This window comes from Capricornis sumatraensis, chromosome 14 (assembly GCF_032405125.1).
Source record: "Capricornis sumatraensis isolate serow.1 chromosome 14, serow.2, whole genome shotgun sequence".
In the NCBI taxonomy this organism is placed as follows: domain Eukaryota; kingdom Metazoa; phylum Chordata; class Mammalia; order Artiodactyla; family Bovidae; genus Capricornis; species Capricornis sumatraensis.
In genome coordinates this window covers 28,821,411-28,845,122 of record NC_091082.1, presented here as the reverse complement: position 1 = coordinate 28,845,122, position 23,712 = coordinate 28,821,411, and the positions used below count along the sequence as shown (strand labels likewise).

The 23,712-nt window shown below is 37.1% G+C and overlaps 1 protein-coding gene across 1 annotated transcript in view; it reads right to left on the bottom strand.

Moving 5' to 3' along the window:
- Window positions 1-23,712, bottom strand: part of SPATA17 (spermatogenesis associated 17) — a 236,439-nt gene that overhangs the window by 53,432 nt on the left and 159,295 nt on the right. Inside the window, exon 9 of the mRNA XM_068986427.1 lies at window positions 3,489-3,624. Within this exon, the coding sequence (XP_068842528.1) occupies window positions 3,489-3,624 (136 nt within the window). The remainder of the gene's footprint in view (window positions 1-3,488; window positions 3,625-23,712) is intronic.

The following is a 23,712-nucleotide window of genomic DNA, read 5'->3' as shown; positions in this document are numbered from 1 at the left end:
TGCATATGAAACTCATTCTTATTCAGATAAAGGCCTGAGACTATCATTTCTGCTTCAGTAAATATGACCATGTTCAGATGTTTTGACAATCAAAGGAATGTTTTTAGTAGACAATTTTTTCTTGGCCAACTCTTTTAGACCTAGTCAGATAGATGAAATTAATGGTGACTAATAGATTCTACTTATTTAATTTCATTTCTTTTTCAGATATTGAGATCAGCACAACAAAGAATTTATAAATACAAAGTCTTTAGGTGAACTTAAAAAAAGTTTGACCATTTAAGACACAGACCTAGAATCTAACAATTAATTTGGAGCATTTTACAGTTAGATAAAAGAAATATGAGTAAGTTATATGATATATATAATTTATTATTGATTTCCATAAATTCAAAAAATGATATATATTATTTTTCACTACTGATTTTCATAGTGTCAGGAAAATTACATTATTTGCTCTTAATCTGCTGACTTTGTGATGTCTTTCTATACTGTTGATGTTAATAGCATTAAAATAAAACAAAAATATTAAATACGATTTATTAACTGATTTAATGTGAATATGATTAGAGAAAGAAAACATTTTACTTTTCTCTCAATGTACACCCTTTATCTTAGTTGTATAACAAATGGCCTGACAGTTACAACCTCCATGCTTAAAGAAAACAAAAGAGAAAAAAATTCTCCAGGCAGACAAACTTAAAACATGATGCAAAGAGTGGAGAACCAAATATATTTGTTTCTTAATTTCAGTAAATCTAATGCATTCAACTAAATCTTATGTGTATTTAAATGTTTGTAAATAGCCCATCTCCCCATAGAAGCAGCATAAAACTACACCAGTCTTTTCCCTCTTCAACATTTTGAACTTAACAACTCACTAAAACAATCCTTCATCTACTAATAATGAATAAGTTGTGGTCTCATGTCTCCAAAATCAATAAACAAAGTTTTATATAAAATAAAGAAAAATCTGCGGGCTTTTAATCATTTATTGGGCACAAATTCACCCAGATTACTGAACAGAAAGTCAAAACATAACATATTTTCGTAGAAACAATAGAATGCTTACCTTTGTACTTTGTAGAATCTATTGGCTACACAGGAATAATTTGTCAATTTAATAAGGTTATTTTAAGAGATCAGAGGAAGTGGAAAAGAAGGAAATGAAGAATAAAATTAAATTTGCATTTAATATCTTTCTATGTGATTTTGTGCAAGTGGATTAATGATTTATTAAGACATAAGGAATCTCTACACTTTCTTAGTTTTCAGCATCTAAAAGAATGATTATTTGTCATTAACTTTTCAAGTATGTGTACTTTCTAAAAGTATACAGAGGCAACAATGATTCCTCCAAAAGAACAAAATAAACTTTTTTTTTTTTTAGTGAATATCCAAGAGTCTCTATAACTTGATTAATCTAGTGAGATGAATGCATATGTCAAACATATGAATAAACCTATGGCATAAAACCCAAAAGAACCATATTATTTTAGGAAAGAAACACTGGCACAAGGATTTTTCTTATACTGAAGTAGTGCAGTGTCTTAAGGTAAGTCATTTGCATTTTAAGGAAACGAAATGAGAATTTCCTTGAATTAAATAGAATGGTGATGGCTTAACAACAAAAAAATAAAATTCACGTCAAATAGAAAAATGAGATGTAGATCACATTATGTACATTCAAAATACAAAATCAAAAGGTTTAAAAATCACATTTACCCTATATTCTGAATGGCTGCATATTAGGTAAAAAACAAATGCCTAGCATAGTCTTGGTATGGATTTTTAATGTAATAATATTATTATCAACTTTCAGGTTTATCAGTCAGTGGACCAGATTGAACTACTCATTGTACATATTCCTTATGCCATGGAATTACTGTTTAGTGTTCTAGAAGACTACTTAAAAAAAAAACAACAACAAAACAAAAAGACTTAGCAGCTACAAAAGAAAAAGCGACTTCCTAAGGAATCCAAGCACGAGTTCCTTTTGACAATGCCATTATTTACAATGTCCTTAAAAAAGAACTTTTCTTAGAATTTGGTAAAGAAAGATCTCATTTCCCTTAAAGGTCTAACATGTTTCTTTCACTTGAGCAGTGAGGATGCCTCTGCAACTTTTGTTCTCTGCATCTTAGACACCAACATGTTGCATTTCCTAAGTCTCTGACCACCACAGTCACGTGCAAGCATGCTCATTGCTCAGTCATGTGAGGCTCTTTGCAGCTCCAAGGACTGCAGCCCGCCTAGGTGCTGTGTCCATGGGATTCTCCAGGCAAGTATACTGGAGTGGGTTGCCATGCCCTCCTCCCAGTCCTCCTTTATTTTGTGGGCATAGGTGCTCTTCTCATCTAAGATTGTTTCCCCGTGTTTAAATTTCTAGAATATGGCCTACGTTGTATTTGCCACTTGATAAGGTGCCCTCAGGGTCTTTCCTGGTGGCTCAGCAGTAAAGAATCCACCTGCAATGCAGGATACATGTGTTCGATCCCTGGATTGGGAAGATCCCCTGAAGAAGGGCATGGCAACCCACTCCAGTATTCTTGCCTGGAGAATTCCATGAACAGAAGAGCCTGGCGGGCTATAGGTCATAGGGTTGCAAAGGGTCAGACATGACTGAAGTAACTTAGCACACACGCACGCAATCAAGGTGTCTTAAATCCTTTTGGTAGGAGACTGTGTGTAAATGAATAAATCCTCATTGACAGACTACTAATAGAAACAATAGGCCTGGTAGTATATGGAACTCAGTAGCTTTAGGCCCTTTCCAGAATATAATTTCCTGCTCTACTTTGTCTGTATAATTTTGATATAAGTTTGAGTTTCTAATTGCTAGACAATAGGTTAAAAACCTAGTAAGAACTTTCCTTGTTACCTCCTATTGTGTAAGACATGTAGGTAGGTGTTTTCCCATTTTAGAGATTTTAATTTAAGTGCAAGCAATTATAATTCTGGAATCCAAAAGTAAATATTTATCTGCTTTTTCCTTTTCTATGTCAAATGTATAGATAGGATATCACATATATCTCCCCTTCCTTTCTTCCTTCTTCCCTCCTACCCTCCCCTCCTTCCTTTTTCCCTTCCTTTCTTCTTCCTTCTTTCCTACATACCTATTTACATATACATGGAGGTTGAAAGAAAGCAAGAAAGCACTGATCTCCATGCCTGAGAGTTAGCTTAACACTATTCCACAGATTCAGACTTGACCCTAATTGGCTTTGCCAAAGCTAATGATCCATGCCATTGACCACAGGGTGGCCGAACCATAAAACACAAGAACACAACAAAAAAAAAAAATCCACAAAAAATCTTAAACCTCTTACTGACACAGTAAGCTGCACTATCTTCCTATAAAATAGCTAAAAATAATTCTGTAACCATGAGGGTGTTAGCTGTAATGAGAGTATATTTGCTATAATCAATGTCCATTTTTAGCCTTTTCAAAGAAACATTATTTTCTTTTTAATGTTGCATTGACTCACCTTGTTACAGATCCATCTCTTAGGATTTTCATCTCGGAAATGTTGAGTTCCATAAGCATCAGGACCATATTTGCTTGATAAATGCATTGTCGGGACGTATTTTTTGTTTTTGTGATAGGAAGAAAACGGCAAAAACCTGAAAGAACATTAAGGTCATCATCTTAGTTTGATTTGTAGAGACATTTGATTAAAAAAAAAAGAATTTAAAGAAGTCATAAATTATAGGGAAAATAACACATGGCTTGGAATCAGAACACCAGCTCTTCACTTCAATCTTGGCCACTGACTATCTCTGTTACTAACTTCTATGTATCTTCATTTCTTATTCCACAAATGGAGACACTAACATTTTACAGAATTTTGTGGGTCTCAAATATTTGCTAAATATAGAGAATGTTAATTAATTAATTAATTGTGCCAAGTAACTCAAAACTCATCAGATAAGTAAAAATGCCCTTAATAAGATGGCACTCCCCAAATGTAAAGGATGGCTACTATTGCAACTCTCATTGAAATGGGCTTTCTTCACATCTTAACTTCCCAAATAATAAAGGCATTCTTGGTACAGAGTATGGATAAAGAAGCTTTTGAGTCAGTCAGACCTATATTTGCATCTTAGCTTTGGCCCTGCTATCTATGTTCCCTCATGCTATGGAGTAAACTGGAAGGAAAGTGTTAGTTGCTCAGTCACATCTAACTGTTTGAGAATCCATGAACTGTAGCCCACTAGGCTCTTCTATCTATGGGATTTTTTCCAGGAAAGAATATGGATTGGGTCATCACTCACTTCTTCAGGGGATCTTCCTGACCCAGGGATCAAACCCAGGTCTCCTGCATTGCAGGCGGATTCTTTACCATTTGCACCATAACTGAACAACTTCATATACACAAAACTTAACATGGTGCTGAAAACAATGAGTAAGTATTCAATAAATAATGGTATTGCAAAAGTAGAAGTAGCTTATTATTATAGCTCTCAGTATTGGCACCACTATCACCATCACCATCATCATTAGTTTTAATGTTATTTTGATCAACATAAAAATAAAAATTTTAAACTCTCACAGAACATCTAAGATCATGATACATTTATAGTGTAACCTGATGAATTGTTTAACCCCTCATCAAAACCTTCTGAAATAAGAGTAAAGGGATTTTTTTTTAAGTTATAAGTTCATAGGAAAGAGGACAAAAGAGAAAAAACAGAAGAGGAAAATGCTAACAAATTTTTGGCAGGTGGAATGCAGATAGAAAAGTCGAGTTCCAAAAGAGGAAGAGGCCAAAGAGAAATTATGCCATTAGTCCTGCAGAATCCTGGAAGATTCTGGAAACTACTGCAATGGGTGAGAGTGAAGAATAAAGCTGAAACCAGGTGAGAAACCTATGCAAACCCCCAGGTTTCTCTCCCAATTCATATATTCATAAAAAGAGTGTATTCTCATAAATATTATATCAGAAAGCTCTGGGCTGAGGCAAGCAGGCCAGAGTGAGGCACCAAATGAAATATATGAATTCTAATTCAAAGATTACTCACTGAACTCTTCCTTTGCTCCTCTTGAAGTGACCTGGCAGCTTGACTAATAGATTTCAGAAGACTAATTGTTTCTTCTCAAAAGATACTGAGAGTTCCCAGTTCAACAACTTCAAATATCAACATTTGGAAATTTCTTAATTAAAAGGTCATATCCCAGTGTCTATCAGTCAAATAAGCCACTCTCACACACAAATACACTTTTTAATCCGATGGTTAGAGTTTCTTTTTTAATGTGAATTTATGAATGGATTGTCATTTGGGGAAACTACCAAGATGGAGGGCTTTCCTAGTAGCTCAGATGGTAAAGAATCTGCCTGCAATGCAAGAGACTTGGGTTCGATCCCCAGATTGGGAAGATCCCCTGGAGAAGGGAATGGCAACCCACTCCAGTATCCTTGTTTGGAGAATCCCACAGACAGAGGATCCTAGTGGGCTATAGTCCATGGGGTCACAAAGAGTCGGACACAACTGAGCAACTAACATCAAGATGGAAGAAAAACTCATATATAAATATAAGAGATAATCTAGAAGAAACATATAATATAGGAAAGAGGAGTAAACATCAGAAAATTTTAATTAATATAATCAAAGGAGACATGGTATCAATAATATTAGAGCTAGATCCTGTTTTAAATACAAGAAACTTTTAGAGGGAAAAAAGCAAGCGCTGGGAAGTAGGTATTTAATTTACAACTAAATTAAATATTCTGCCAAGAAAAATACTCTGAAATTCAGACACAGAAAAAATGAAATTGAGGTTAAACAAATTTTGGCGCAGATGTTGATATTTTCACATATATTATCTTATGTGATTTATTATAATCTTATATTATCTTATTTAATTAAGACAAGGAAAGGGCCTTTATAAAAATCCCAATTCAATTGAAATTTCTCCCATTATATTCCTGAATTTGTTTAAAAAATAAGCTTAGAAAATGTGTTATTTCATCAAGTTTCACACCTCTCTACAATTTCTTTTTAATGTTTATTAAGAAATTCCTTTTAAATATTTTTTCCTAAGAAAATACCCTCTACATCTATTTAAGATAAAAAATAAACAGAACACAGACCTTTGAATATACAAAATTACACAAGCATGTATTATATATGCCCTTGGGAAAAGAGCTCTCATGTAAGACAGATTATGGTCCTTCCAGTGCTAATTTGCACATGGGATGGACAACACTCACACAAAAAATTAATGTGGCCCCAATGTCCCTTAGTATACAGAGGGGGTGCTGTGAGCCGGCTGCTGCACTTACACTTTTTATCACTTCTGAATTGCATTTTAATAGTACATTTTTCTTTTGTGTCTGGGCAAAATTTGCTTTCTCAAGAGACTGGATGGCTGAAAAGATAAGGCTCAAAGACTAGGTATTTCCCTGCACATGAATTAATTTTAATTCCATTGAGCCATAATGTTTCATTAGAGAAACAGGTAGTGCATATTAAGTGCACATGTGTATGTGTTTATCTGTATATATAATGAAACTATTTAGGTTCATTTTATAAATAATATTTAAAATCTATCTTCAAATTCAGAAGTAATTATTTAAGCCTCAGATAGATTGCTTAAGTACAAACAACTATGAAAATCCTAAAAATAAATTGAGCTTTCAATCAAAAGTTTACACAATGATTAATTTTACTTTTAAAATGGTATCTTTTAACTGTTTTAAATATATATTCAGATGTGCTTTATTTTTGCAGAGAGTACTTTTCAATTAACTGAACATTATATTAAAGAAGAAGGTGTTACGGGTTTGCCTATTAATTTTTATAATTTCCTCAAAGACACAGATCTGGCAGAAATTCTTAAATTCAATGTGGAGATACAGTGGTATATACAAATAAGTCATTACTTGAGAGTCTGCAGAGTTAGAAAAGAATTGGTAGAGGTCTCAGGAAGCAAAAATTAAAATTAATCAACATATACAAAATAGTGGAGACGGAAATGGCAATCCACTCCAGTACTCTTGCCTGGAGAATCCCATGGACAAAGGAGCCTGATGGGCTACAGTCCATGGGGTCGCAAGGAGTTGGACATGACTGAGCAACTAACACACACATACAAAATATATGGAAGCGAGTTACAGAATGAAAACGGTTGCTGAAGAAACTGAAAAGGGCTCAGCATAACTAGAAAACTGAGTTCTTTATGAAGGAAGCAAAGGAGAGCATGATCAGCTTTATAGCAGAGATGAGATGGCCCTAGGAGACTATGTATAGAAATATATTACAGATCTTTATAAATTGTGAAACATTTTCCTCCATATATATTGATTGCCCAAAAGAGTAGTTATCTAAGTCATGATGAACCCTGACTTAGGTAAATCATTTCAAACTGGGCATGGAGATAATGATTCATAGATAGTGAGACACATAGCTGGGGAACAAGTCTCAAACATCTGTTCAGTTTCAAACATGTCCTAGAGAAGCCTTCTCTCTGTTAAAGGGTGACTAATGAAACATATGTATTAAGCCCAAAGCAGGATTAAGGGTACTTTATTACAAGTTAGGAATTTGACTCCAGATAACAATAAATTGTCCAATGAGTTAAGATCACAATAAATTCTCCACTGCATTATGCAAAGCATGTGAATTAAGTTTTCTTGCCTGGGCTAGAGGCAGGAAAAAAGAACCAGCTAGACCAAGTTTGAATGCAGAGTGCATTTGGAATGCAGAGTTTCAAAGAACAGCAAGGCGAGATAAGAAAGCTTCTTCAGAGATCAATGCAGAGAAACGGAGAAAAACAATAGAATGGGAAAGACTAGAGATCTCTTCAAGAAAATTAGAGATATCAAAGAAACAGTTCATACAAATATGGGCACAATAAAGGACAGAAATAGTACGCACCTAACAGAAGCAGAAGATATTAAGAAAAGGAGGCAAGAATACACAGAAGAGCTGTAAAAAAAAAAAGATCCCAATGACCCAAATAATCATGATGGTGTGATCACTCACCTAGAGCCAGACATCCTGGAATGTGAAGTCAAGTGGGCCTTAGGAAGCATCACTACGAACAAAGCTAGTAGCAGTGATTGAATTCCAGCTGTGGTATTTCAAATTTTAAAAGATGATGCTGGGAAAGTGCTGCACTCAATATGCCAGCAAATTTGGAAAACTCAGCAGTGGCCACAGGACTGGAAAAGGTCAGTTTTCATTCCAATCCCAAAGAAAGGCAATGCCAAAGAATGCTCAAACTACTGCACAATTGCACTCATCTCACACGCTAGTAAAGTAATGCTCAAAATTCTCCAAGCCAAGCTTCAACAGTATGTGAACCGAGAACTTCCAGATGTTCAAGCTGGTTTTAGAAAAGGCAGAGGACCCAGAGATCAAATAGCCAACATCCACTGGATCATCAAAAAGCAAGAGAGTTCCAGAAAAACATCTACTTCTGCTTTCTTAACTATGCCAAAGCCTTTCACTGTGTGGATCACAACAAACTGTGGAAAAATTCTTCAAGAGATGGGACTACCAGACCACCTGATCTGCCTCCTGAGAAATCTGTATGCAGGTCAAGAAGCAGCAGTAGAATCAGACATGGAACAACAGACTGGTTCCAAAATAGGAAAAGAGTACGTCAAGGTTGTATATTGTCACCCTGCTAATTTAACTTATATGCAGAGTACATCAAGCGAAATGCCAGGGTGGATTAAGCACAGGCTGAAATCAAGATTGCCAGGAGAAATATCAACAACCTCAGATACTCAGATGACACTGCTCTTATGACAGAAAGCAAAGAAGAATGAAAGAGCCTCTTGATGGAAGTGAAAGAGGAGAATGAAAAAGTTGGTTTAACACTCAACATTCAGGAAACTAAGATCATGGCATACGGTCCCACCACTTCATGGCAAATAGATGGGGAAACAATGGAAACAGACAGACTTTATTTTCTTGGTCAAAATCACTGCAGATATTGACTGCAGCCATGAAATTAAAAGATGCTTGCTCCTTGGAAGAAAAGCTATGACCAACCTAGATAGCATATTAAAAACGAGAGACATTACTTTGCTGACAAAAGTCTGTCTAGTCAAAGCTATGGTTTTTCCAGTTGTCATGTATGGATGTGAGAGGTGGACCATAATGAAAGCTGAGCACCGAAGAATTGATGCTTTTGAACTGTGGTGCTAGAGATGACTTCTTGAGAGTTCCTTGAACTGCAAGGAGATCCAACCAGTCCATCCTAAAGGAAATCAGTCTTGAATACTCATTGCAAGGACTGATGCTGAAGCTGAAACTCCAATATTTTGGCCACCTGATGGGAATAACTGACTCATTTGAAAAGACCCTGAGGCTGGGAAAGATTTAAGGCAAGAAAAGGGGATGACAGAGGATGAGATGATTGGATGGCATCACCAACTTGATGGACATGAGTTTGAGCAAGCTCCGTGCATTGTTAATCGACAGGGAAGCCTGGCGTGCTGCAGTCCATGGGGTCGCAAATAGTCAGACATGACTGAGTGACTGAACTGAACTGAACTGAGAGCAAGTTTGTCCCCACATTTGTAATCTGACTTGTCCTGAGTCTCATCAGCTAGCAAAAATCAGAGATGTAATGAGAGGTGTGATAAGCGATAGGGCAGATGTTCCCCTGGGGAGAAGAGCCTTTCTCTTTAGCCACTTGTCAAAAGGGTGAAGGAAGGGATGGTCAAAGATTCTCCCCACTGAGAGCAACGTCAGGCCAGCACTTGAATAATGGGGTATACTAATAGGTCAGGAGAAACTCTGGAGAGAGGTAGCCCTCATGGAATGTGACCCTGGGTGGGACCAGTCCCCCCAAAGAGCAGCATTTGCCCTCCCTGAGCTGAAGGGGGTGGAGATGGGGCAGAAGGGGAGGCAAGGAAGCCAAAGGGAGATGTCCACTTTCCCTAGAGGCAGCTCCTTATAACACAGAAATGAATATTCAGTTCTGGGCCTGTATTATCAGACAAGCAAATAATCAATAGTAAATACTAGGGGACTTGATTCATAGTTAATTCAATCCACCATTGTGCCTTGTTCAGTCATGTCCAACACTTTGCGACCCCATGGACTATAACCCACCCAGCTCTTCTGTCCATGGATTTCCCCAGCAAGAATCCTGGAGTGGGCTGCATTTCCTCCTCTGGGGATCTTCTCAACCCAGGGATTGAACTCATGTTTCCTGCATCTCCTCCACTGGCAAGCAGAGCCTTTACCTGCTGAGCCATTGAGAAAGCCCACCAGATATGTCTTAATTGTTCAATAGTACTGTGTTCAGACACTGTGAGTATAAAAAGGTGAATAAGCAGAAGCCTCACCCTAAGACCCTTAAAATCTAATGAGGGAAAGAGCAAACAGCTGTACCAGTATACAAGGGGAGAAAAACAAAATTTCATGATAAAGCAAAAACAAGAGTATAGGAACAGAAAGCACTGGGGAAATATCTAATCTGTTCTTTAACAAATGGGTCAGAGTTTAGGCAGAAATGAAAACTGAACAAGAGGATGCAAAAGTCATAGACCGGTACGAGTATAGACTCAGAGGCAAAACTTGGAACCCACATGTGGGGTCTTGGATGTATGTAGTTCGTTGGCCTTGAAAATAGGAATGATGCTCTTCATAGGGTGCTTATACTGGCTCCTCTGAGAACAGGTAAAGCTTCTGCAGCCTTATCTCATCTTCCTTAACATCCCTGTGGAATATTGTCCTCAGTTACTTTATCCTTTGCTTACAGATTCTATCACCAAGTTCTGTAACCATCTCTAGGGCTCTGTGTGGCCCTCTCTATGAGGGCAGACTTGCCCACAGCACGTTGAAGGCTGATCCACACTGGGGACAGAGGAAGAGTAACCCATTCCTCTCTCTCAAAACTATGCTGCTCATTAATACCAGTTTTCTAGAACCTATCTTCAGGGAAGGAATGGAGATGCAGATATCGAGAATGAACTTGTGGACCCAGTAGAGGAAGGAAAGAGTGGGACAAACAGAGGAAGAAGCATCGACATATCCACATTACCGTGTGTAAATAGATAGCTGGCAAGAAGTTACTGTATGGCACAGGGAGCCCAGCTCAATGTCCTGTGATGACCTAAAGGGGTGAGATGGGGGGAGGGGAGAAAGGTTCAAGAAGTGGGGACATATGTATAATTATGACTGATGTGTGTTGCTGCATGGCAGAAACAAACATAACATTGCAAAGTAATTTTCCTCTAATTAAAAAATAAATGTAAAAAACACTATGTGGCTAAATTGGAAGCCTTGTGATCTTTTGATATCAGATGTCTGACATTTTCCTTCCTTTTACTGGAGGTTTCTTACTAATGAGCTCTAAAGTGAATACAGGATACTTCAATCCTTCACTCTCTTCATTTGGAAAAAAATAAACAAAATAAATACTTTTCCATCATCACAGATTGCGTAAAAAATGATTTCATCTTCAAATCTGGAAACCTCCTACACTTCATAGTCAATAAAATATAATGAGATGCTAGCTTAGCAAATATAGTCGTATGAATTATACTGTCTTCATGTTTGACTAATTGAATTTTGTAGACTCAAAGGATAGTTTACTTCTATCTTAAGAGTGATTCTAAGATGCTATTGTTTTTTAACTAAAAAATGACCAAAGAATCAGAAAAATCAATTGTCATTTTTATCGTATATGCTACAGAGTGGGAAATATGCCAATTATTTTCTTATTGTTCTTATAGGGGAACCATAGAACATGCTAAAGAAATCACAAGCTGCATTAATAAAGATCTTGGTCAATGAGCAGCCTGACTTGTTCCAATCATTGATAACACTGGGAGGGCAGACAGGCCTAAACAGGATACAAGAGTCAGTGCTGGGGTTCACCCCAGGATCTCTGCTGAAAGGTCTGCTGAAAGGTCTATCTAAAATACTTGCAAAAGGAGAAGCTGGATTAAGAGTTTTGTAATGTTCAAAATAGGGCAGTTATTTAATTGTGTGGTATATAAAAAAAGAGAATAAAAGGGAAAAAAAATCCACTATAGTCTAATTAACAGAAAGGAATTCCCTTAATTCCAGAGGCAATTCCCTTTGGTCTACAAAACTTAATTTGACATGTAAGAATGCCTAGGTATAAAAGTTTGCAAAGAGCTGATGAAAGAATTAGGAGAGAAAATATGAACAAGGCAAGTCAATTTAATCTAATAAACTAATCAACAAACAAAAATTTCCATGTTATCATAAAAGTACAGCTGCTCAAATATTACATATTCTATTAGACTCTAGTATTTTAATCATTGTTGTAATATAGAAAATAGCAAATTTAATGTTTTGAGGGCTGAGTTACAGCCAGTTCATTTCTGATTTCATTGTCAGATAACTTAGTTCTCATTAACCAACTGTAGGAATTTTTTTAAGGTAAAGCATTTTTAAAAGCCACTCAATTGGAAATATACAATTATTTATGTCAATTGTATATGAACTAGGATGAGATATGTTTTAAATTGGTAGTATGTATAACTGACAATGAATACTGACTAAATATAATGAATTAATAGTGAATATATAAAATTTCATGATACATGTAAGTGAAATCATTGTTCTGTACACCTTAAACTTCTATAGTGCTGTATGACATATCTCAATAAAACTGGAAAAAATGAATACTGAATAATCTTAGCCCTTGCAAAAATATCAGGTTAACAATCCCATTCATAAGACAGGGTTATAGAATTCTGAATATGTCCTTTTTACTTTATAACATAGAATAATGTAAGTTTGAGAATGAATTTAGCAATTAAAGATATCTTTTTATAATCTTCAATATGAGAAATAAAGTGTTTCAATGTCTGTATTCATAATATAAATGTCCAGATAAACCTAATATATATAGCTCATTAATACCAACAGAGGGATTTCAAAAACATCGTCTAATAACCTATCAAGATGTTTTATCTAGTAGAGTTTCAGTTGAAGAGATGTTTGTAAAATGAGTAACAACTTGAAATAGGAATTAGGTAGACCATTTATGGATGAAGACAGCTTTCGGTGAGATTTTAATGTAACCATTGCTATAAGCATTTAATATATAAAGTGTTTCATACTTAGAGTAAAATTCATAATAGAAATTGAAAACTCATAAACTTTTCAAGCAGTAGTATCAATAACATAAATTTCTCCCCCAGGGTGGTGATATAATATTTAAATATAAAGAATGCAAATGGCTAGACTATCTGTTCAGCTAGATAGTGAGCTTGTATTACAAACTTCTAAATTTAAATGGGAAGACCTATTTTGCCCTTCTCCTTATAGTTTTCTTATCTTAAGAGGACTAGCATTCCCTGGATATATTATTGCTATTATTAACAATCTCCAGGCACGCTGATTCAATAACTTCATTACATCTGTGCAACTTTCTGAAACATATTTTACAGAGTTGACTTTACTTTCCTCTAGCTAATTGTGGAAAACTTAACCAAAAAAAGAAAAGACTCTGCTAAAGAGATACTGAATTTAAATGCCCCAGCTACATAGTATTCACACAGGCTCTTCTTTTAAGAGGCCATTTACAACATTAAATATTTTAAGTTCAGATATTTTCAGGACTTGTATAATTGATATTAAATATATATACAATTAAGCAGAGAAATAAGACTGTGAGAAACACTTGTACAAACTATCCTTAAGAAAGTCTAAGAATGAAATAAGCTGCCACTAAAAAGAAAACTCAGCAGTGGCCACAGGACTGGAAAAGGTCAGTTTTCATTCGAATTCCAAAGAAAGGCAATGGCAAAGAATGCTCAAACTACTGCACAATTGCACTCATCTCACATGCTAGTAAAGTAATGCTCAAAATTCTCCAAGCCAGGCTTCAGCAATACGTGAACCGTGAATTCCAGATGTTCAAGCTGGTTTTAGAAAAGGCAGAGGAATCAGAGATCAAATTCCCAACATCGCTGGATCATCAAAAAAGCAAGAGAGTTCCAGAAAAACATCTATTTCTGCTTTATTGACTATGCCAAAGCCTTTGACTCTGGATGACAATAAACTGTGAAAAATTCTGAAAGAGATGGGAATACCAGACCACCTGACCTGCCTCTTGAGAAATCTGTATGCAGGTCAGGAAGCAACAGTTAGAACTGGACATGGAACAACAGACTGGCTCCAAATAGGAAAAGGAGTATGTCAAGGCTGTATATTGTCACCTGCTTATTTAACTTCTACGCAGAGTACATCATGAGAAACGCTGGACTCGAGGAAACACAAGCTGGAATCAAGATTGCCAGGGGGAAGTATCAATAACCTCAGACATGCAGATGACACCACCCTTATGGCAGAAAGTACAGAGGAACTAAAAAGCCTCTTGATGAAAGTGAAAGAAGCGAGTGAAAAAGTTGGCTTAAAGCTCAACATTCAGAAAACGAACATCATGGCATCTGGTCCCATCACTTCATGGGAAATAGATGGGGAAACAGTGGAAACAGTGTCAGACTTTATTTTTGGGGGCTCCAAAATCACTGCAGATGGTGACTGCAACCATGACATTAAAAGACGCTTACTCCTTGGAAGAAAAGTTATGACCAACCTAGATAGCATATTCAAAAGCAGAGACATTACTTTGCCGACTAAGGTCCGTCTAGTCAAGGCTACGGTTTTTCCTGTGGTCATGTATGGATGTGAGAGTTGGACTGTGAAGAAAGCTGAGCACCAAAGAATTGATGCTTTTGAACTGTGGTGTTGGAGAAGACTCTTGAGAGTCCCTTGGACTGCAAGGAGATCCAGCCAGTCCATTCTGAAGGAGATCAGCCCTGGGATTTCTTTGGAAGGAATGATGCTAAAGCTGAAACTCCAGTACTTTGGCCACCTCATGCGAAGAGTTGACTCATTGGAAAAGACCCTGATGCTGGGAGGGATTGTGGGCAGGAGGAGACGGGGATGACCGAGGATGAGATGGCTGGATGGCATCACTGACTTGATGGACGTGAGTCTGAGTGAACTCCGGGAGTTGGTGTTGGACAGGGAGGCCTGGCGTGCTGCGATTCATGGGGTCGCAAAGAGTCAGACACGACTGAGTGACTGAACTGAACTGAAAAAGAAAAACTTGCTAAGAGAAAATCAAATGTTCTTTGTTGAGTTATATCAGAGCAGCATATTCCAAACCAGTCAGTGGATAAAGGGATTCCATGGCTAACTGTGCTATCAACTCTATGAAGCCAGGACACCTCTGCTATGTTGTTCATTGCCTCGTTCTTGGCATCTAACACAGTGTCTGGCACATATTAGGCTGCAGTAATATTTGAGGAATCAATGAGTGATTGAGTTTGCAAAATGCTATGTAGTATATGTCCCCTCTTAGAAGTTTACACTAAATAAAAATATATTTAAGACTGGAAAGCCCTGTAAATGCCAAAAAAAAAAAGTTTAACTATTTCAAATATAATTTCTCCCAAGTTTATTTGATAGGATACTCATTAATATTTTCCAGACTAGAGTTCAAGAGGCAAAGTTTGGAAAATGCTGTTCTGGGTAAGAAAAAGAAAAAAGAAAGAAAAGGCTGCCCTATTACTGGGACTGCTAGTATAGTGCTAATAAAGATTAAAGAGCTGTCACACAACTTCATTTCCTCTTGCTTGATTTATCTTTTAATGAGGATGATTTTGGTGATCAGATGGATTAAAACAAAACAAATAAAACTAGTTCAAGCTCAAGTCCAATATGTAAAAAAAAAAAAAATGCTTGACAAGGATCGTACTAAGTGTACAGCATAAATCTTGGGCTCTTTCTTGAGGACCTTATCATCTAGAACGAGGGTCTCCAATGTCTGTGTCTGGAAAGGCCAGGCAGTAACACACATTAACAAAAACTAAGAGTGCAAACTTTAATCAGTCATTGCCATGTGAGACCGGGGGCCTGCTGTTTCTAGATCTCTTAATTTTTAATAAAAGCCAGAAAATCTGGACCTTTAAAAGATATACTTACCATTTTAAATTACTTTTTAATCAATATAACTTTTTGAAAATTGCAGGGTCCAACTATTACACTCTTGGAAGCTTTACTCAACTGACAAGTTTGTAGTTAACGATCTCTCTTCGGAATTTACAAATGAGCATCTCCTTTGTCAATGACTTCCGAGGCTCTAACCAAGATACACTGCATCTCAAATTAGACTCGATCATCATTGATTATTTTTTGAAAATTGTGAATGTACTAAAGATATACAAAAATGTATTTAAAAGCAGAACAATTTATATTCTGTGATATAAAGGTGGGCTTCAGTGGATGTTAGTTTCAGCATGATTCAAAAATGGAGTATTTAAATAGAGGTTAAAATTAAATTCTACAAAAGTGGTGCCAATATATTTATCTATATGACACTAATACTATTTCATCTTAATGAAAATAAAGGAGATCAAACCAGTTAATCTTAAAGGATATATTCATTAGAAGCACTGATGCTTAAACTGAAGCTCCAATACTTTGGCCACCTGATGTGAAGAGCCAACCTATTGGAAAAGACCCTGATGCTGGGAAAGATTGAAGGCAGGAGGAGAAGGGGATGACAGAGGATGAGATGGTTGGATGGCATCACCGAGTCAATAGACAAGAGTTTGTGCAAGCAGCGGGAGATGGTGAAGGACAGGGATGCCTGGCGTGCTGCAGTCCATGAGTTCACAAAGAGTCGGATATGACTGAGCAAATGAACAACAAAATTTCATTTAATATTCTATATTTTGATATTCTAAATCTTAAAATTAAATGTAGATTTAAAATATTTCATATATGTATGCTTGCATCTGACTCTGCAACCCCATGGGCTGTAGCCCACCAGGCTCCTCTGTCCATGGAATTTTATAGGCAACAATACTGGAGTGGGTTCCCATTTCCTCATTCAGGGGATATTCCCAATCCAGGGATCAAACTCATGTCTCATCCAGTCCTTGGAGTGAATTCTCTTTTCCTTTAATTTGTAAAATATCTCCTGGAATTTTTCTTTGCTTGCACCGTTTCCTGACTGACTCATTTTCTGCCATACCTTGAATTAATGGCTCTTACCTTAACTAGAACTATGCATTAGAATCAGTTGGGTGTACATTTCAAACCCATATGCCTGCTGAGTCAAAATATCTGTGATTGAGACTATGGAATGCATATGTATATAATTTTAAGCTTCAAGGTTCATACAGGTAAGCAACCTAATTAAGAATCACTGCCCTAACATTAAAGCAATTCCCAGGAATCTGTACTAAATCTTTTCCCTCGGTAGTCTCTCCCCTCCCTAGAAGATGCTTCCCCACCAAGATATTAACTGTCCCCTCTGATCATTTCTAAATTTTTATCTCTAGAGACAGTGTTTTTCTTTAACTCAAGACCAGTATTTTCAAATGCTTACAAGAAATATCTACCTAGATATAGAATAGGCACCTCAAATAGATCTGCCCACAAATTAATCTCATATGCCAAACCTCCACCCTATCATGCCAACAGAGCTTCTTACATTTTTTTTTTTAAGTAAGGATATCACTATCACTATCTGACCAGTCACCTCACTCAGAAGTAAAGGTACTAGAGGACCTCTTGCCTCTGCACTCCTCAACCTGAGAAGATCTTTGCTCATGGCTACACTTTCATAAGACACTGTATTTATAATGTGGCACACTGTCTCTACCCACAGTTGTCATCCATTCATAAGTTAATTGAATATTTCCATTAACTTAACATATATTTGTTAAACATTAATTGTGTTTTAAGCCTACCACTGGTGTGGGACAGTTTGATGATATGAATTGAGCAAAACAGATTCTCTTTCAGGAAATTTGAACTGAAAAGCTGAATTAGCTGTGGATTCTAGAGCTGGAAGGTTATACTGAATCAGGCCTGGAGTGGCAAGAAAACTAAGGGCAAACTGAAGATTTATGGAAAAAAACTAAGGCCACAGATAAAGCCAGCCAGTAGAAAGAAGACAGCAAGCAGAAATACAGAGAAAAGTGGAGATGCCACTAGAGAGAGAAAATGATGCCCTTGCAGCCCTAAGGGGTCACCTTAGTCCAGTTTGTCTTTGATTTCCATAAGACTCTTTGATGCATCTTTTAAACACATCCTTAACTTCTTGAATCATCTTGAATGTATCTTTCTTCATTGCACTAAGGAAAGCCCTAAGATGCATCTATGCCCCTGACCACACCATCCACACCTTATCATGTTGGTCCCCGTTTCTGGTTTAGGGTTTATAGGATTCCATCTGTAAATCAGTTTGTGAGCCTTTCTCTTCCCTCTACTATCACTGTCCTTGTTCCTGGGCAAGTCTTCTTTATTTCAAAACTAGACTGGGGCAGTGGTACCCTAGATGCTAGGACTCCCATTTCTTTACCATGGACATAGCTAGCAGAGTGATATCTCTAAGATAACTGACCTTTTCACTCCATTGGTTAAAACGCTGTGATGCGTTTACACCATGTTTTATATAGTAAAGTCCAGACACTTTATCATGGTACATGTGACCCTTTATACTCTGGCTCCACCTCTACCTTCCCTCTCATCTCTGCCACTTTGCATAAAGTACCAAAGCTCTGAGCTAAGCATCACTAGCTACCTCAGAAGGTAAACTGAAACCCATGAGCTCTGCGCTTGTTGACAGAGAGATGGCTTTGTCCAGGCCATACCCTTCATGTCACCTTCCTTGCTCTGCCTGGCATACTTCTGTTGAGGCTTCAAGTCTCTTCTGACCCTCAACGCACTTTTGGACTCTAAATTGAACTAGGAAAGTCTGGGATGTATAAATGCCATTCCCATATAGGAATATGAGTATGTCACAGGATGACAGCCTTTCTTTTACAAAAGCAATTCCACATACCTTGTAACTGACCGAAAGCTAAGTGGCAAAACTTTACTTAGCGTGTGTTAGCTATCACAGTAGGAGGAATACTTACAAAATGATACAATCTAACTAAAAAGACTAAAAATGTGTTTTTATGATTTGTCTGATTGCATATATCGAAAGCGTATGCAAGATTTTCACAATACCAGTAAAAGTCTTCCAAGTTACCACCATTAATGTCAATGTCATAAATATTAAAATTCTTAGACTTAGGTGTCTATAAGAGCAGAATTTTAGGATTCTGTGGTCAGTTATTTAAAAAGCCATCTCTTTCAAGGAAACAGTGGACATAAAGAGAGCGTATTTCTCACTGTAGAGTTGAAGTAATAAAGGACCCTTTTGTAGACAAATTCTAGAACTTCTTAATTATACACAGGCTTATTATCTGTATCCCCAGTGTTATAAAGTACCAGAACTTCATTAGAAAAATTAAGCTGGAAAAATGAAGGCAGCACTTTGTAAATTTCCACTGGAAATTAGCTGGGAGAGGCAGAGAAATGCTGGATCAAAAGAGGGTAATCACGCTTAACCGTGCCCTAGAGCACCCGCATGTATAATACGATTTGCACAGTAACTACCTCTCCTATTGCTGCTTGTTTGGAGTATTCTGTGTTAATGGGGTTAGCTAATTTAGTATTTTAACTTAAAAAGGCTCTACTGATTAATAAATGTTGCACACTGTGCTGGTAATTAAAATAAATGGAAGAGTTACAAATAAAAGTTGAATTAAGAAAACATTATCTGAAAATGTATGATAATCCCTATTTATCATAATACAATAACAGTTCAGAAAGTATGCAAATTGGAAAAGTCTAAAGTGTTGCAAAATCTCACAAGTCAAAAAAGTTTTGAGATGCGTTAAATTTTCTTATCGTCAGTGTTAGTGATAAATAATACAGCCATATCGCATCTATGCATACACCATGGTTTTTAAATGTCCTTTAAAAAAAAAAAAGTCTAGTTCACTACTGTTCACCCACTCTGAATAATAAAGGTAGCAAAATATGCCACCCCAAAATAGGCCACTTTGGCCAAGGATTATTTTGAACTAAAACCGCTTAAAAACAATTGGTCCAAGAAAAGCAAACTTACTTTCTCTTTTTCCCCTAAAACCAGATTACATTCCCACATAAAAGATGCCTTTCCTAAACCAAGAGGAAAGAAACATTCCTATCACCAGACATGTGAGGTCATAGTGTAGAGAATTCTGTACAAACAGACCTTGTTAAATAACTTTTATGTTCCTTTGGAATCCCCATATATTTTTGCTATTTTTTACAATTACTTCTCATTGCTCAACTCAATATGAAAGGACATAAGGTTTGCCACTTCTTTGGGTGTTCATTTTCTTTATGAAGGCTATTGTAAAACTTCTATTAAATAAATCTGTATGATTTTCTCCTTTTAATCTGCTTTATGCCAATTAAATTCTTGGGCCCCATTGAAGATCCTAAGTGGACAGAAGTAAAGTTTTGCCTCTTCTACAAAAATTATCAGAAAATTGATACCTTTTATTTTTCATTGGACTGTCTGTACTCAGGCTCTTATGAAAGGCTACACAAGTTTAAAATATAATATTCTGGGAATTCCTTGGTGGTCCAGTGGTTAAGACTCTGAGCTTTCACTGTCAAGGGCCTGAGTTCAATCCTAGTCAGGGAACTAAGATCTAACATGATGTGGCCAAAAATATAGATAGATAGATGAATAATTGAGTAGCTATTCCCTTCTCCAGGGGACCTTCCTGATCTAGGGATCAAACTCAGTTCTCCTGCAATGCAGGTAGATTCTTTACCATCTAAGCCATCAGGAAAGCCCAATATATATATTATCCTTACAATATGATTAAATCTTGAACTTCTCTTCATAGGAAAACTCAAGCCACAGTCATATCTTTCTTTAATCCTCTAAGTGTCTACAGAAGAAACTTGGATCCTTGGGGATCTAAGGATTTCCCTCAAATTTAGCTCAGGTTTGTAATTAATCTAAACACCAAAGTCTGATCTAGCAAGCTACCTCCTTGATTTGAAGGACACTTGTATTAGTTTTGTATTTCTGCTGTAAGAAGTTACCATCACAGACTGAGTGGCTTTAAGAGTATAAATTTATCATCTGAAATCTCTGGAGGCCAGATGTCTGGGGTGGGTCTAACTAAAACTCAAGGCAAGGCATGGGAGGGCTGCATCCTTTCTGGAGGCTCTAGGGGAGAGGCCATGTCTTCACCTTCCCCAGCTTTTAGAGGCCACCAGCATCTCTTGGTGGTGGTCTCTTCCTCCATCTTCAAAGCTAGCAAAGATGACTTATCCATCTCACATTGCCTCACTCTGATCTTTCTCATAGTCAAATCTCTACTTTTGAGAACCTTTGTGATGACACTGGGCCCTCTGGATAATCCAGGATAATCTCTCCAACTTTAAATCCTGAATCACATCCACAGTCCCCTTTATCATAGATAGCATATTCACAGGTTCCTGGGATTAGGATGTGGTCTCTGTATGAGGTCAATATTCTGTCTACCAGAGCAGAGACTGGCACCAACTTCCACTGCAATGTCTTAACTCCACTCCATGTTGGATATAGTTGTAGTCTGCATAATTACAGTCTCCTGTATTAAGCCAGGATATTTACAATTAATAGAAGGTATTAACATATAGGACTTTCAGTTCAGTTCAGTTGCTCAGTCATGTCCAACTCTTTGTGACCCCATGAATCACAGCATACCAGGCCTCCCTGTCCATCACCAACTCCCAGAGTTCACTCAGACTCACGTCCATCGAGTCAGTGATGCCATCCAGCCATCTCAGCCTCTGTCGTCCCCTTCTCCTCCTGCCTCCAATCCCTCCCAGCATCAGAGTCTTTTCCAACGAGTCAACTCTTTGCATGAGGTGGCCAAGGACCTTCACACCACTCATAAGTCTTTAGTGAAGTTGGTATCAGCCTACGTCACCTGATTCATGACCACTCCATTCCACCTCTGCTGTCTTAGTGGGTAAACTAAACACTGCTCCAGTGCTGTGGCCTTCCATTTCTTCCATCTCTTAATAATGACTTCTTTCCCTACTTCATCTGGGTAACTTGCATGGTCCCATTTTACAACTGAAAATAATCCTTTAAGTGCTCCGCGAAAAACCCTAAGTCAAATATGCATTGCTCTTTCCACTCTTTCTATTATTTTTAAAAATATTTATTTATGTATTATTTTTGGCTGCATTGGGTTTTGGTTGCAGCATGCAGGATCTTTGCTATGGCATGTGGGATCTTTCATGAGGGCTCTCTAGTTGTGGTACACGGGCTCAGTAGTTTGATCCCTGATCAGGGATCGAACCCATGCCCCTTTCATTGGAAAGTGGATTCTTATCATTGGACCACCAGGCATGTCCCTGCACTTTTTAAAAAGTAAATAAACAATTCTTTCTTATGATTTTAAGTGTATTTGAACGGACTTAGTAAACCAAGGGAGGTAGGAAACCTCTTCATGGAAACAGAAGAGGGCGTGGATATAAAGATGAATGGTAACAGCCCAATAGCTCTGGAGAGAGAGTTTCTTAAAGAATGTGGTGGCAGATTAGCTAGAGAAATAAGCCTAGATCCGATCCTGAAGGGCTTTGAGTCTTGCAAAAAAGAATTAAGATTTATCCTGGAGTTGATTAAAAAAAAAAAAAAAAAGACACAAAAGAGCATTTCGGGGAATAATACCTTGCTGAATTTTCCCTAGTGTGGTTGTGGTAGATGCACTGAATGGGCAGACCAGATGGGATTTATAGCATTTAAAAAAGAAATTACAAGTCCTAAACCAAATCAACAGTGGAAAGGAAAAGAGGGGCTGGATTTGAGAGATACATAAAAGGTAAAACAGATAGGATTTGGGAACCAATAGAATTCTGGAGAGGGGTAACAAGGTAACTCACAAGTCTCTACTTGGGCAGAGAGGTGGTGCTGCAATACACTCTTAAGACAGGAAGAAGCAGGCCAACGTGGGGTCTACTGAGTTTGGGACACCTGGAGGAGATGCAAACGAAGATGGCAGTTGAAAATATAAATAAGGAAGGTAGGAGAAAGATTTTTGAGACTTGAGGGTGGAAACCATGGCCACATGGTTATAGTTGAAGTCTCTTAAATGGAAGCAATCACTCAGAGAGATTATGTACAGAAACGAGAAGGAAGTAAAGAGAAAGAGTTGACTGTAGAATCCTGCCTTCACCTTAGCTCTTCCTCTCACCAGAACTGCAGTATTATCCTAGTGGGTTTCCTTCCCTCCAGCATATTTCTTCTCAAATACATCTGTCTCACAGTCAATAAATTCATATTATTTTCATAACATCCTCTTACTCAGAAGCCTTAAATAGTTCTCTATTATCTACGGATAAACCCTCAAATCCTTGGCCCTAAAGCCTCCTAAAATTTTCCTTACTATGCCTCCCACATAAAAATGAGTTCCTGTCATGAATCAGCCATGGGTATACATGTCGATGTATGGCAAAAAAAACCACCACAATATTGTAAAGTAACTATCCTTTGATTAAAATAAATTAATTTTGAAAAATGAGTTTCTGTCAAATTGGTCTTCTCATTTTTTCCCATACCATCAACCTACTTTTTATCTACTTTCTCGTCTTTTCTCTGTCAAAATTTTAACCATTTCTTTACAAAGAAGTTCCTTTTCTGTGAAGAACACCTTCCTAGATTATCAGAGGATGAGTAAACTCTACATTTAAAAAAATATCATGGCACTTTCTGTCTTTAACATATGCTTGACTATTTTCAAGTGCTTACTTCTTTAGAAATTCATTAGGTTTTTCAGTTCAGTTCAAAGCTAGAAGCACAGAAGTTTCAAGAGAGTAGAGACTTGGTTTATTTAATTCAGTGATATACTCCGAGAGACT